This window comes from Protobothrops mucrosquamatus, unplaced genomic scaffold (genome assembly GCF_001527695.2).
Source record: "Protobothrops mucrosquamatus isolate PMUCROS unplaced genomic scaffold, P.Mucros_1.0 scaffold2535, whole genome shotgun sequence".
Lineage (NCBI taxonomy): Eukaryota > Metazoa > Chordata > Lepidosauria > Squamata > Viperidae > Protobothrops > Protobothrops mucrosquamatus.
Genome location: NW_015388596.1, coordinates 12,402 through 27,984, shown reverse-complemented (window position 1 = coordinate 27,984; position 15,583 = coordinate 12,402). Strand labels below are relative to the sequence as shown.

At 41.4% G+C, this 15,583-nt stretch overlaps 1 protein-coding gene across 1 annotated transcript in view; it reads left to right on the top strand.

Annotated features, from left to right (window-relative positions):
- LOC107295850 (CUB and sushi domain-containing protein 2-like) overlaps nt 1–15,583 on the top strand; it is a gene marked incomplete at both ends in the record, with an annotated part of 145,422 nt that overhangs the window by 118,987 nt on the left and 10,852 nt on the right. Inside the window, 6 exons of the mRNA XM_015825185.1 lie at nt 152–265; nt 2,797–2,892; nt 6,808–7,011; nt 8,269–8,393; nt 13,415–13,511; nt 14,642–14,746. Of these exons, the coding sequence (XP_015680671.1) occupies nt 152–265; nt 2,797–2,892; nt 6,808–7,011; nt 8,269–8,393; nt 13,415–13,511; nt 14,642–14,746 (741 nt within the window). The remainder of the gene's footprint in view (nt 1–151; nt 266–2,796; nt 2,893–6,807; nt 7,012–8,268; nt 8,394–13,414; nt 13,512–14,641; nt 14,747–15,583) is intronic.

Below are 15,583 nucleotides of genomic sequence, written 5' to 3'. Positions count from 1 at the left end.
AAGCATCTTTACACGTCTCTCAGCTCCATTTTAGCTTCAGCTTTGCCAACACAAGGGCACCAATCTGGTGTTATAGAGAGTGATGGTCAATGTGTGCACTTCCTCCTATGTTTAAATGCCCCACTTTTCTTTCTTTCTTTCCTACTGATAGTGGTATTTGGCCAGTTTGCCTTCTTCCAGACAGCTCTCCATGACATCATTGAAGTACATGATGGTCAAAACCAACATTCCCGCCTCCTCAGTTCTCTCTCTGGTTCTCATACAGGTAAGGAGAGGTTCTGCCTCTTTCTTCCTCCTCTGGGTAAAAAAGCTTCCTAAGAGATGTCCATCAAAAACTGTAGGCATGCCTTTGATTATGGAATTGTTAAAAGATCATGCTCTGTATGTTCAGTCTATTCCAGGGATAGGCATAGCTGACTCAGGAATTCTGGGAGTTGAAGTCCACGAGTCATAAAAGAGCCAAGGTTGCCTACCCCTGGTCTATTCATTCCCTTCCACCTATTCCTGCTTTGATATCAGTTCTATGATGGCTATTTGCATGTATTCTTTGTGGTTGTCTAAAATGTTTAGCCATGGCGATTTCCAGCTCAATCCACAGGGAAAAGGGAAGTCATTCCACCACTGTTCACATCATTTTCAGGGCAGATATTATCTATAGAGAAATGAAACTGAGTAAAAACAGATCTAATTGACACTTTGGCAACTATAATTCATATCCTGACCGCCAATTTGTGGAGCTACTGTGAAATGCTGTACGTGGGGCTATCGATGGATATGTTCTGGTAGCTGTAGCTGATCCAGAATGCAGCAGTGAGATTGCTCAGAAACCAATAAATGTTCTTAATAAATAATAAATAAATAATAAACTTACATGGTACAGTAGTGTTTCTCAACCTTGGGAACTTTGAAATATGAGGATTTCAACTCCTGGAATGCTGGCTAGGGAATTCTGGGAGTTAAAATCCATATATCACCAATTCCCCAAGGTTGAGAAACATTGGTCTGGAACAGGATAGGTAACCTTGTCTCTTTTATGACTTGTGGACTTCAACTCCCAGAATTCTTGAATCAGAATGGCTGGTTCAGGAATTCTGGGTATTGAAGTCCACAAGTCATAAAAGAGCCAAGGTTACCTACCTCTGGTCTGGAATAACCCATTGAAGAAAGCCCTGCACTGGCTATCAGGAGGAATTCAACCCCAGTTCAAATGCTGGTTGTCAGCTCCACATCCATATCTAACATAGCACCAAGTTATATCAGGCATTGCCTCCAGGATTGAGTATGACTTTCATGAATGGACATCCTAGGGGAGCTGCTCAAGTCCTTCCACCACAGCAGGATAAAGAGACATGGAGAAGTCAGGTCTTTTCAGAACACCTCAACCTGGAGGTTCATTTGGCTTCCTCCCTCCTAGTATGCCATAAAATGGTAGAACAACTGTTTTGTTATGTTTTCAAAGATAAGCCAAGCCTCTCCAAAGGGAAAACTGTCTAAATGAGTAAAAAAAGTTCCAGGAGCAGTTCTAATGAATATTCATCAAATGAGGGAGGAAGTGCTGTTGATTGTGTAATATTTGTTTCCTTAACAATACAAAACAGAACATTAGTAGAGACATGGAAATGTACCAACAGCCCATCGAACAAGTAATGTGTAAAATTCCCTCCTACGTAATTGTACAGGCCATCAAGGCTGTGCCCCAGTTTCAGTTTGTCTTCTTTCTACTCTCTACAATGTGTGCTTTGGGCTATTCTATGTGTAGAATTTATGTGGTGACTGGTTGTGTGTGGCTTTTTAGTTGTTGATTGGGGTGTTGATGGCCAGCTATTAAGTGATTGACTGCTGTTTTGTTGTGCTGCCAAGTTCTGAGTATCTGATAAGCTGCTGGTAAATCAGCACTCCTGTCGACTGACAAGGAGACCATTTCCCAGGCTTCAATCATTTCCCTGGCTATTTTTGTACCTGCTCGGCCAACAATCTTAGTAGCTGCAAAATTGAATGTATGTCCTTGTTCATTGCAATGTGTGGCTACTAATCAATTTCAGTCTTCTCGTCTGACCACTCACTTTTGTTCTTGCAATCTGGTTTGGCTTCCTCCCCGTCTGTCCTACATAGTCACAGGGGGCAATCCATGCAGGGGATCTGGTAGATTACATTAGAAGTATATCCCACCTTCAAGCAATCTTTGCAATGCATTTGTCCTGGTATGGTAGCCTCTGGGCAATGTGCGATGCCCACTTGCAGATCTCAGAAATTGCGTTTTGCTGCTTCTGAAATGTTTTTGATGTATGACAGGGAAAGACCAATGTAATAATGTCTATATTACATCATATTACATATAATATCTATGTGGTTCTAACAATCATTTCATCAGAGGCAGTGAAACAGGCAATGATGGGAAAAAATATTCCTTCTATGGAATGCCTTCCCCCAAAGTCTCATCAGGTCTTTTGGACCACAGGAATAGAAGTTTTGATTCTCCCAGATATTGTCCAAAATCTTTTAGTGAGTTGAGGTCACTTGCTTTCATTTTAATCTATTTCCTACTTTCATTGAAAGTTTATGTATTGCTTTTAAACTTGTTATTTGCTTTCCTTTGTTGTTGTTGTTTGTAATATGCTATATTTTCTCATAAATCAAAATTTTTACTTTACTGGAGCTTAATTTACCTAATTTGAAGGTGTGCCATTCATAAAATGTAGGTGGTAACATGGTCCCAAAGTCTAGTAAAGAACTAAGTCGAGGTTTCTTATTTTATTGCGTTTTTGCTAAAGGTTTGTTTCTTTCCTCCTTTCCTAGGTGAATCATTGCCTCTGGCTACCACCAACCAAATATTGATCAAATTCAGTGCCAAAGGGCAGGCCACAGCCAAAGGTTTCCATTTTGTCTATCAAGGTAGGTGAGGAGTCTGGAAATAAATCTGCTGACTGTGACAGTCAAATAAAAATAGAGCATAAGCACTCCAGAAATAATAGGAAAGAGTGTGGCCTAAAGTTTTCTGAATGGAGAATATGCCACACTGCAATTTACAGTGACTTTAAATGTAAACTCTGAACTCCTCTGGGCTCAGACATAAAATCTTATTGCATCAGTTTTTCCTTTAAATCCTCACCCTCTCCTGACATCCCCCTGTTTACGCAGTGCATGTTCAAGTGAAGAAAGCACTTGAATTTTGCTAATCAGAGTTTGTGTCTTAGGGTTTAATCTTAATTTAGGCAATGTCTGGTAGAATTGGAAGGGAAATTCAGTAGAAGAGCAATGAAATTTTAAAAAAAATCCAAAAATCAGTTTAGTCAGTTTGTTAGATATGAGAACTCAGCAGAACTTTATTACAGATCCCACTGATTTACTTTGCTAGTCTTAAAAAATGCCGTAAAGCTCCATCTATGCTTCTCATTTATAAAATTATAGCCCTTTGTAATATAAATAAGAAACTACAGAGTCCTCAGAACAAATGGAAACTATTTTAGTAGTTCTCCATTACACCAAGCGAATCTTCTTTCCAGCAACCATCTGTCTGGAAAAGAATTGTGGGTACAGAACTAGGTCTGTGTTGAAATGGTTCCATCGTCACAATCTCTCTTGAGACTCAGGGTTGACAGTGGCCAGTGACCTCCTTCAGCACACACCAACTTCTTGATTTCTACATTTTGATGAGATAACAACAATAATGACAATGCTTAGATGAGGAACAAACCAACTTCCATCCCCATCTTTATTTCCAAAGTCGTTGATAGCCACCAAATGGTAAGCAGGGATGTAGGGAGTGTCCTACAAGGGCTAGAAGAATTAGCAAGTAATATTGAGGTGAGTAGATGTTTATGTCACCCACTGAAGCCATTTTGTGAGTGAGCCAACATCTTCTCCTGACAGCCATGTGGTAAGAGTAGGTGGTCAAAGTTTTAGGTAGAAAAAGATTAGACACTCCAGATCTAGGAGAATTCTCAAAAAAACACAAAACCCAACGTTCTAGCATCAAACGAAAAATGAGCCAAATTAGAAGAACCAGGTAGTTCCTTTCTTCTGCCTGTATGAGCTACCCATTGCATCTCGCTTGTTATATATATTCAAAACACAGACTGGATGGTCATATGTCAAAGGTTCTGGGACTGATTGTGAGAGATGGTGTCAATGGAAGGAGTGCAGGTATAATGGACCACAGTGAAGTAGGAGGTACTTTCCCAAGAAGGAAGCAGCACATTCCAGAAAGTGGGGGAAGACATGCAGCATCGCAGCATCGTGGATAGGATTCAGAGCACATGGATAGCCACCACCACCACCCCGGGTATATCCCTATAGGTTTAGTCTGGCAAGAGTCTGTCTATTGTATGTAAGCAGGTACAGAACTGAAAACTCCGGATGCTTGGCTGAGCCTGACAGTGATCAAGCATTCAGAAGGAACTGGACTACATGAGTTGAGATGTTCCTTCCAGTTCTGTGGTTCTGTGGTTCTGTGGTTTAGTGGTTCCGTGACTCCCACTTGAGAACTGACAGTGAGATTTTGTGCAAAGAAAGCAAAGACAGCCACGCTCAGCTCTAAACAAGCCAGCACTTCAGCACTTCAGGGACATGATAGCAGTGTTCCAATATCTCAGGGGCTGCCCCAAAGAAGAGGGAGTCAAGCTATTCTCCAAAGCAACAGAAGGCAGGAGAAGAAGTGACGGATGGAAACTAATCAAGGAGAGAAGCAACCTAGAACTAAGGAGAAACTTCCTGACAGTTAGAACAATTAACCAGTGGAACAACCTGCCTCCAGAAGTGGTGAATGCTCCAACACTGGAAGTTTTTAAGAAGAGACTGGACAGCCATTTGTCCGAAATGGTATAGGGTTTCCTGCCCGAGCAGGGGGTTGGACTTGATGACCTCCAAGGTCCCTTCCATTATTATTATTATTATTATTATTATTATTATTATTATTATTATTATTATTATTATTATTATTATTATTATTATTATTATTATTATTATTATTATTATTATTATTATTATTATTATTATTATTAGTAGTTTCAAATGTCAGTAGCCACCCTAGTGACCATAGCTAGGTCATTACTGCTTTTTTTTCAAGTGGAAAATATCCAGAGACTGCCCCCCACCCTCTTTCCCTCCTAAATAGGCTGCCTTTGTCAGTACACACAATGTGCCTTCCTGGGTTTCCACCAAAAGCCTCTCTTGAAATGCTACTTTTAGATTCTTTGAACCAGCTTTACTTTTTTCATAGATTTTTGTTTTCCCCCCCCCCAGGATGTTTTTCAAAGGCTTCAATGGAAACTCCTAATAAATGACACATCTGATGTGCCTGATGTTCTCCAGAGGGAATAAGAAAAAGGCCCTTGAGTGTGATTCTCCAGAAGGACCTCAGCATCAGAGTTGCCCCTTGGAAGTTTGTGTGTGTGTGGGGGGGGGTTGATTTAGAGCAAAGTGTGAGCCACCCCAGAGAAACTCAGCTTGGATTCCTTTAGATGCTTTGTCTGCCTAATCAGAGAGCCATTCAATCAACACCCAGCCTGTTTTGGAGAACATATTTTGATAGCAATTTTTAATGATTTAACTAGACATTGAAGAAGTCAAATGAGAATTTCCTCCCTCCCTTCCTCCCTCCTAAATGTGATTGCAAGCCCCCACCCCTGCAGTTCTTGCTGATTGCCTTTCTATAAGAAATTGCAATGCAAACAGGCGTTTCCTAGTTCTTATGCCTGACCTTCTTAAGCTCACATCAGATTCATCTCTATCTCATCCAAATGGTCCTCAAGTCTTTACCACACGCAGCAAATGTATCACTTTGGTTTGGGCATACAGATACTCCTCGACATACAAAGCATTCCTTTAAGTACCGTTCAAGGTTACAACAGCACTGGAAAAAAGTGACATGATCGGTCCTCACACCGATGACCATTTCAGACCATATCATGGGATCAAAATTCGGGCGCCTGGCAACTGGTATGTATTTATGATGGTTGCTGTGTCCTGGGATCTCACGATTGCCATTTGCGACTTTCCCAACCAGCTTCCGACAAGCAAATGTGTGTGGACAAATGTCTGTATCCATCAACTCTTTCCATAGCCCTAAGCCTCATCACCCCACCTCTTATCCACCTCATGGGTTTTTTTTATGGCAGAATCAATCATTACCTACCTATCGTCTGTTTCTGTGCCATAATTGACCAATGAAATTGATAAACAGCAGATAAAATAGGCAAAGAAAGAATAAAATCTGGTCTTGGAAAGGAATTATTTCAGATACTATGTGCATTATAGGTGATGTTCTAGCTGACTTTTAACTTTTAGCTCTTGTACTAAAGCATCTGTTTACCAAGCCTCTAATGTTCTTAATTTAAAACATAAATAAACACCGGACTCTTTTCTTACATTTATGTTCTCCATAGTGTCACTTCGATTCAGCACTAAATTTCAACTGCAGAAGGTCCTGATGTTTATTTCTGGAATGGACTGATCTTCCCTAAAAAAAAAAAAATCAGAAAAAAATGGGAAAAATAAGGACTTAATCTTTTAGATATTGATAGTAGTTTTTCTAATAATATCATATGACGCTCCCTATGTTTTGCCTCTGGGAGTTTTGCTGGAGGATGAAGAAAAGGTCATGTTTCACTGCCTTCCCTGGAAATAATGATAAAGACACTTTCAACACAGGCTACAACACAAGGACACTTTTGAAGTCTATGTTTCACCCTTGATCTCTTACAAGAGGCTTATTTGAAGAGCTTGAAAGCCAAGCTCAATGAACAAGCTTTCCATCGGGTTCAGTATCTATCCTGCTCCATACTGTTCTCTTTTCTCTGTCTTTTGAAGCGGTTCCACGAACCAGTGCCACCCAGTGCAGTTCGGTGCCAGAGCCCCGCTACGGGAGACGGATTGGCAGCGATTTCTCGGTGGGGGCTATGATCCAGTTTGAGTGTATTGCTGGATATGCCCTCAAAGGGTCCCACAGCATTGAATGCCTGACGATGCCTGGAACTCTGGCCCAGTGGAACACTTCGGTGCCTACTTGTCTTGGTATGTATCTGCCAAGGACTGGACTAAGTGGCATTCATAGCTGGTCATTCTGTCCCATGCTCATATATATACACTGTAAAAAACAAATAAACATGAACACCAGAAAAAATTTAAACTAGAAAAGTTTAATAAAATACCGAGCTTTCGTCGGAAAACTACCGACATCGTCAGGGCTTAATGCCAGTCAATGGGAGTGTCTTTTATAGAGTTGGTCAATGTTTGCACCTGGCTCCTTAGCACTGGTCGATGCTGTATTTGTTCTTAGGAACCCTTGGCAAGGAGACAGACAGCATGAGAGGGAAAAACAACTGGAGAGACACGGAGGCAACGGATAGCCAAAAAAGGGGGGGAAGGAATACGCTTAATTTAGGAGCTTGTGGTGAGGAAATGGATAGTGATGCACGTACAGGTAAGGGGAGTAGAAGAAAAAGAACAAATACAGCATCGACCAGTGCTAAGGATACACTTAAAACACAGCCCAATCAACTAGGACCGGTGACGAGGTCCAGGAGCCGGATGCAAACATTGACCAACTCTATAAAAGACACTCCCATTGACTGGCGTTAAGCCCTGATGATGTCGGTAGTTTTCCGACGTGGAAGCCGCACCCACCCCATTTCCAGCAATGGCAAAACCGACCCGATACGTTGTGCGACGTCATGTGACATTGCGAGTTTGACATTCCTGCATTAGATGTACATCCCTAATCAAGGGGACCCATAACATGCCCTACCTCCCCTTCCCTGTTATATTCAAACGATATAGGAGGAGAGCCATGCTAGTCTATGGTAGCCCAGAATCTGAAAGTCTGGAAGCATCTTTGTGGGTCTTAACTGGCGCTACCAGACTTTTATCTCCAAACAAGGGAGTGTCACTGTAGCAAAAGCAGTATGTGGAAGGTTGTCTTCTTCAAAGTAGAAAGGCAGGTTATGGTACCTGGGTTACGTGCGGAAGGAGGATCATGACATATAGCAGCAACTGTCAGTCAGAAGAAGAGTGATTATGTCTGTGTGCAAAAGGTGCAGAGGTGAGTGGAAATTATGGATTGTCTTTCGGCTTTTTTGAATACATGGCAACTTGTGTGGCGAAAATCAAAACCTGCCCTTAGGTTTTAGGGTGGGGGAGGCTAGGCATTTGAGAGAATAATCGGATAATAATTCTGGGGAGTAGAAATGTGTACCTAAGTGCCATTCATGAGTAGAATGATTTCAGTCTCAAGTACTGCTGATGTAACACAGACTTTGTTGTCTGTTTCAGTGCCTTGTGGTGGAAACTTAACAGAGCGAAAAGGCACCATTTTGTCCCCTGGATTCCCTGAGCCCTACTTGAACAGCCTCAACTGTGTGTGGAAAATAACGGTCCCTGAAGGCGCTGGGATTCAGGTAAAGCACGGTTGTGAAGAATGGCTAGGTTGACAAGCCAGCCCGGGATCAGGAAGAAAGGATTTGAACAAAGACGGCTCTCTTTTTCTTTCAGCTTGTAGCCTAGCCAAGAAGTCAAGATGTTGGTCTTCAAATCTATTTTTTTCCCCTGCTAGCCTAGTTATTGATAAAATGACTGTCCAGGATTTAATTCTGTATGAAAGCACTGATGTGTCAAGTGTCAAGGAGACTATTTATCTCACAGAAGACATTGTAGGTGGAGGGCCAGAAAGTCAGACAGGATCTGATAGCATCTTTTCTGGCTAATAGAAATTTTGTTAAAGGGCATGAGCTATGCAGCTCACTTTATCAGATGCAAAATCTGATAGCGGGGTTCTTCTTTTGATGGCCCCGCTAGCTCAGATTTGAAGATGGAAAGCAAAGCGTAGGATAGAAATTCTCTCTCACCAAGCAGTCTGTGCAGCAGTCTGCCAGTTTTAAAAGCACTGATGGCCACTGTTATGCTCAGGTAATTTGGGAGAACTGGAGATACTCTTAGTTAACAGAAGTATCTACCCTGCTACCTCTCTTCCTAAAGTAACCAGACATGTCACTGGATAATGTTCAGCTCCTTGTCCTGAAGGATTTGAGGTTACCCAGTCAAGAACAGCTCAATATTTCATGTCTTCTATGGCAGAGTTCCCCAATCTTTTGGGCACCAGGGACCAGTTATGTGGAAAGAACTTTTTCCACAGACTGGAGAATGCATGTTTTTGTGTGCTGCTTGCATCCCATGGATGGGGCTTTGCTTGTTTGTGCGGACCGGTTGCCCGGTACTGCTCCATGGACCAGGGGTTGGAGATCCCTGTTCTATGACAAGCATGGACCTCTCCCAGATGGATCTGACTCCATGCTTACAACAGGGCATATGTTTAAACATCCTATCTGACAGTTGCATGCAAATGGTTTTGCATTGAGCTGGTTGACTAGAAGCTCTGTGCCGTCTAAGAGATTTATATCTTAGGTGAAGGATGTGAAAATATGATTATCAGATTATCAGGTACGGAAGGATGGGATGAGATGGGATGGAACAGGACAGGATGAAGATTCCATAACTTTGTGGTTCATAAATCAAGGACTACCCGTCATAAATTTCTGCCTTGGAGAGAAGGATGGGCTTGATCTTCAAAGTCAATTCTACCCCTTACCTTCCATCACTATTTTTTTTTTTTTTTTTGGTGGAAGAGAGCTGTATTGTCTTCAAGCTATTTTATTTAACTATGTGCGAGAGGGCTAGTGGTCATCCAAGATTGCTAAACATGAAAGCCGATGCCCGAAGAAAAACACGGAACCTTCTGAAAGGTTTGTCTGAGATAAAAGCCGCAGATACTTTCATCTCTGAAAGAAATGATCTGATAGCAGAAGCTTCCCTGCTTGGTGTCCTTTAGGATTCCACATCCATAATTGACTAGGCAATTAGGAGAGTAAAAACCCTCCATCTGGAGGTCTTCAGGTTGGGAAAAGTTGTTATGGAGAAATGTGGGATATATAATAATATCACTTTTATTAAATCTTTTCTAGCTGAGGACTACATAGTTTGAAGAGTAGTATGTACTACTAGTATCATGGACAACATGAAGCTTTTTCAAATGAAATGTATGCAGTGAGGGAACTGGCTCTTTGAAATTGGTGATAAGTTGCTAAAGTTTTTGGATTTTTAGTAGGAATAATTTGGTCTGATCCAACTGCAGGACCAATTGCAGTTCTTTAGAATATCTGTATTTTAGCTGGAGAGGGGAAATCCTGCTTTGTTTCAGTAGCCTGGCAAAAGAGAAGGCCGTTTTGCAGCTTCCAAATTCACAAGGCATTTTTTTTTTTGCGAGTATCAAAATTGATTAGCAGATCCGTTGTTGTTTTTTTAATTCTACTTAGTTTTGCCCTGGATTTCTTGAGACATGTATGCCTTGTTATAGATATTTCTCTCTGCATAGCACGGAAGAAAAAAAAGATCATTTTAGCAGAACCGCTAAATGTATTGCAAAACATTTGACACTTGCGATATCAAGGCGATAATTTATTCCATTCATTTGTTAATTTCAGTGGAGGTGGAGAAAGAGCTACTGGGAGAAACAGCCTGCTATTAATACTTTTTTTCTCTCTCTCCATTTCCTTGGAAAGCAGTATCTAAATTAGAATGTCTTTAGAAGCTAATAGATCGTATGAACTGAAGGTAAAATAATGATATTCACAACAAAGAAATATATTTCAGGAAAATGTAGTTTTTCTTCCTCTTCTTGAGGAACTGTACTGTTTCCTTCTCTCTCCGTATTCTATCCCAGTGTTTTCCAAACTTTGGAACAATGCCATGCACGTCATTATGTCATCACAGAAATGAGATGCAACTGAAGCAAATTATATAATTAGCATCACTAGTGTGATGTCATCATGGCATGACAGGTCTCCCTGAAGATGGCCATGGCTTTATGAAAACGTTTTGGGAAATTCAAGAAAATCTTGCACTGGTACGCACAGTCAAGGCTGCTTGCTTTACCTTCTGTACTAAATTAACTCAGTTTCTAGCTTTCCAGATTAAACTGAACTGAACTAAGCAGTCTGGGTTCATACAAGACCTTAAACCAGGAAAAAAGGAACCACCTGAAGTTAAAACCTAGCCTTGAAGAAAGGTGTTTGATCTGTTTGTACAGGGATGAAGTAGGTCCTTACAAGCATAACTAGTATGCATGATGAAGAGAAAGACGAGGGGGGACATGATAGCAGTGTTCCAGTATCTCAGGGGCTGCCCCAAAGAAGAGGGAGTCAAGCTATTCTCCAAAGCACCGGAAGGCAGGACAAGAAGCAACGGATGGAAACTCATCAAGGAGAGAAGCAACCTAGAACTAAGGAGAAACTTCCTGACAGTTAGAACAATTAACCAGTGGAACAACCTGCCTCCAGAAGCGGTGAATGCACCAACACTGGAAGTTTTTAAGAAGAAACTGGACAGCCATTTGTCTGAAATGGTGTAGGGTTCCTGCCTGAGCAGGGAGTTGGACTCGATGACCTCCAAGATCCCTTCCAACTTGATGATGATGATGATGATGATGATGATGATGATGATGATGATGATGATGATGATGATGATGATGATGATGTGCTAGGATCCCCATATAACTGTGCAGAAATTCTGCAAACAATTTGGGCTGAGCTGACAGTTTAGCATGTGCGACTAAGGTGTAAATATCTGCCTGTAACTCTGTGTTGCTGTAAACGTAACCAGAGTGTTTTAATAATGACCAACTGAGCACATCACATCTGAATTGTATTAGACTTCCATCGACTTCTGTTTTGTATGCCAGGTTAATCCTTGGTAAATCAGGTGAGCTGCTAAGAATAAAAGCATTCTTAGAAGTGAACTGTAGGCTGTATCTGACCAAGGAGATTTTGTACAATCTGTTCACTTGCTGGGACTTTTTGTATGAATTATTCATTTCCCAAGCAGCAGTTCTCCCAGGTAGTAAATATACACTGCAATTGCTGAAATGCTGCATATCACCTTAGAATTACAACTTTAAAATTCCCCCCTCCATTCCCCCCCCCAAAAAAAACCCCTTCTGAAAAAAAAGAGAGGAAAGAGGAATGAAAAGGAGAATAAAACCAGCTTTGGATTCTATTATATAGAATTCATTATAAGTTGGATAATTATTTCTTCTCTGTTTTTCTTTTTTCCAACTCTTGCACTTTTGCCCTTCTTTTTTCTTTCTTTCTTCCCCCCCCTTTTTTTTTTCTCACTTTACATTAGTTTTTATCTTCCTTTTAAAAAATCTTTGCTATATAAACCCATTAATATATTGTCAAACAAGTTGGATAATTATGTAGATTCCGGAGCAATTTGTAAAGGCTCTGTGGGGGTTATTAGCATTTTGTTGAGATGAACTCTAAAGGCTTTTTGTGTTTTGTTTATGTTTTGATTTAAAGTTTTCACAAAATGGCTTTAGGATACATTAAGGAGGAAAACAACTGAAAATGTCAGATACAGTTATTTATTGCCACCCTGCCAAACAACACCGTGTTTTTTTTTTCTATTGCCTTCAGTGAAAAACAAATTTTGCATTTTCCATGGGATAAATTTGTCCCAAATGCCATCCTGGCTAAAGGGCAGATATCATAATTAAGTGGAAAATGTTTTATGTATCATGCCATTTCACTAAAAAAAAAATCCCCGTTGCGAGAAGAAAGTGTGTATGATCAGGGATTATATCAGGGGTAGGCAACCTTGGCTCTTTTATGACTCGTGGACTTCAACTCCCAGAATTCCTGAGCCAGCCATGCTGAGGAGAAAGGGAGAGGTTTCCATGCTGAGCCATGGTGGCTCAGGAATTCTGGGAGTTGAAGTCCACAAGTCATAAAAGAGCCAAGGTTGCCTACCCCTGGATTATATCAAGGATTAAGGATTTCAACTCTTAGATTGGCCTGTCTGAAACTGAATTCCCTAACCGTGTTTCTGTGGGAAAAAACATTTCCCAGAGAGCATAACTGACAGATTTCAGAGAATTGGGGTGTGCTGTGAGAGATGGGTTAGCCTCTGCATTATAATTCTGAGGATCTTATCTACCAGACTTAAGCCATATGTGATGGCAAGAGAGATTTCAGATGTGTTCAAAGGCAGGATCTCAGTTGCCATGGGGGTTAACAGTGAAACTTGGAACCCCATATTAATTAAAACTGCATCAAAGAAGAGGCCTCAAGATGTTCTTCAGTGCATTTCAAAGCCCTTCACTCTAAAGTAGACACACTGAGATTTCCACACTGATAAATTAAGTGTGAAAAGAATTTGTTTTACAAAGTTTGTGAATCTACCATCAAAAATTAAACTACGTTTGGTTTACTGATTGCACATTGAATGGTACTGTTAGTAGTACTGGTAACTTTTCATTCTGAATGGTACGACAAACAGTAGTAATGTTAATAGCAATTGTTACTTTCATCATCATCATCACCATCATTTTTTTCTCTCTCTCCTCTGGCCTTTTCTCTGTTCCCAGATTCAAGTGATCAGTTTTGTCACAGAACAGAACTGGGATTCACTAGAAGTCTTTGATGGAGGGGACAACACAGCCACCATGTTGGGCAGCTTCTCAGGTAAGATCTGAAGGCACCATAGAAATCGCACGACTACAATGGGGTATAAGAAGAGGCAAGTGACATATCTGAAAAGTATAAGTGGTATTGTTGTGGCTCCGTCCTGTGAGCCCCTCTTATCGGAGGAAGAAGGCTCCGAACATGAAGGAGAGGAGATGGCCAGGTCTCCCTCTCCAGGACCCTCCTCTCTGGCAATGCCTTAGCTGTCTCCCGACGGAGAAGAGATTGGCCAGGAGCCAGGTGGTTCTGAGATTGGCCAGGAGCCAGGTGTTTCGGATAGTGATGAAGATACGTTGTGGCTGGATCCACGCCAGCGTAGGCGCGACAAGCGTGCGCAGCAGAAAAGGAGGCGTGCCAGAGATTAAGCTGAGTCACTGGACCACACCCCACAGGCTATAAAAGGGAGGTGGTGGCCATTTGAACTCTGTGACGGACAAAGCTAAATCTCTGGCGAAGTAGTTTGCTGTGGATTGAATTTCAAACTGTGTGTATTGTTTTTTGTTTCTGTGTTCTCTGAGTAAAAGTGCTTGGTAGGCAGCTACGGAGCTGCTGCCAAGTGTGGAGAAGTTATTTAACCCTCGGCTGGCTGTTTGGGTGTGTGTGTCAGACGGGGACAGAACAGGTATATAAAAGAAAGCATCAGACATGGTATCTTAGGTGCAAGGAACCAAGAATGACACAGCGAGTTACTCAGACTGGTTTTCTATTGTTACCCTTCTCTGTCAGACACAAAGGATCATGGCCGTACATTAAGCCACAATTCAGGAAGATTTATTGCTCAAGCCTATGCACCAGAATCTAGTTTCTTCATTGTTTCTTCCCTATAGACAGGAATCTTGCCAGACTAAAGCCCACTCTACAAAACTATTGAATATAGCATATGAACGATTAGGGAGGGTCCCTTATTTTAATAAAGCTTTCAGTTATATAAATTGTCCATTTAAAATTTTAAAATTCATCCAGAGCAATGTTTCTCAGCCTGAGCAATTTGAAGTTGTGTGGACTTCACTCCCAGAATTCTCCAGCCAGCATGTCAAGACTGGCATGAACAGGATCCTCTCCTAGCACTCGAAAATATGCCCTCTGACTGATTGTGTATGTGTATGTGTATCTCTCTCCTCTTCCATTAGGTACCACTGTCCCAGCCTTGCTCAACAGTACCTCTAACCAGCTCTATTTGCACTTCTACTCCGACATCAGTGTCTCTGCTGCTGGATTTCACCTGGAGTACAAAAGTAAGCTCATTTCAACACAGTGCCAATTGTTTAGCCTGTATGTGCCGAGTTGCGGTCATTCTGCAAATGGAAGATATGGTGTGTCCCACTTCTGATGCATCCCAGATTCAGTAAATCCAAGCAATTGGAAGAAAGGGATGGGATGTGCAATCAGTGACTGGTAAATTCTCAGAGAAGTGCCTTGGGTGGGTTCTAGAACAGTTTGAATTCAAACCAAGTAACTACAGAACCTAGAAATTAATCCAAAAGATCTTACAATATTGGAGGAGACCCTCAAACCCAAATCCCAGATTAGTGCAGGAATCCAATTTCCCAATTCCAGTGTACCAAATAAATGACTCTCCAACTTCAAGTTGAAACCACCAATTAAATGAGAGCCTACCACCTTCCTTGGTAACTAGTATTGTGCAACTGGTATTGAAATCTGCCATCTTGTAACTTAAATCCTTGATTTCATGCCCAAGATTTTTGGGATAATAATGTCTTGGCTGCCTTCTATAGTACATCCCATCAGGTTTTTCCAAAATGATACCATATTTCCTCTTAGTTTCTTTTCTCAGAGGTGAATATACTTATTCTCTTTAGGTCCTCCATGTAGAAATTAGGCTTTCTATTCACACTCACTGACCTTTCCTTGACCTGTTCCTCTTTGACCCCTCTTTCAAACCATCTATGGGGCCATCTATGTCAAAATTGAACAGCCCTCTCTCAACTGAGGGGGAGGGATACAACATCATCTATCTCCAGCCTACAACACAGTCCTTTCAGCACTTCCAAGAAGGCTCCACGCCCATTTTCACTACTCAGGTGACCCTGACGGCACAGCTAAGCCTCCAG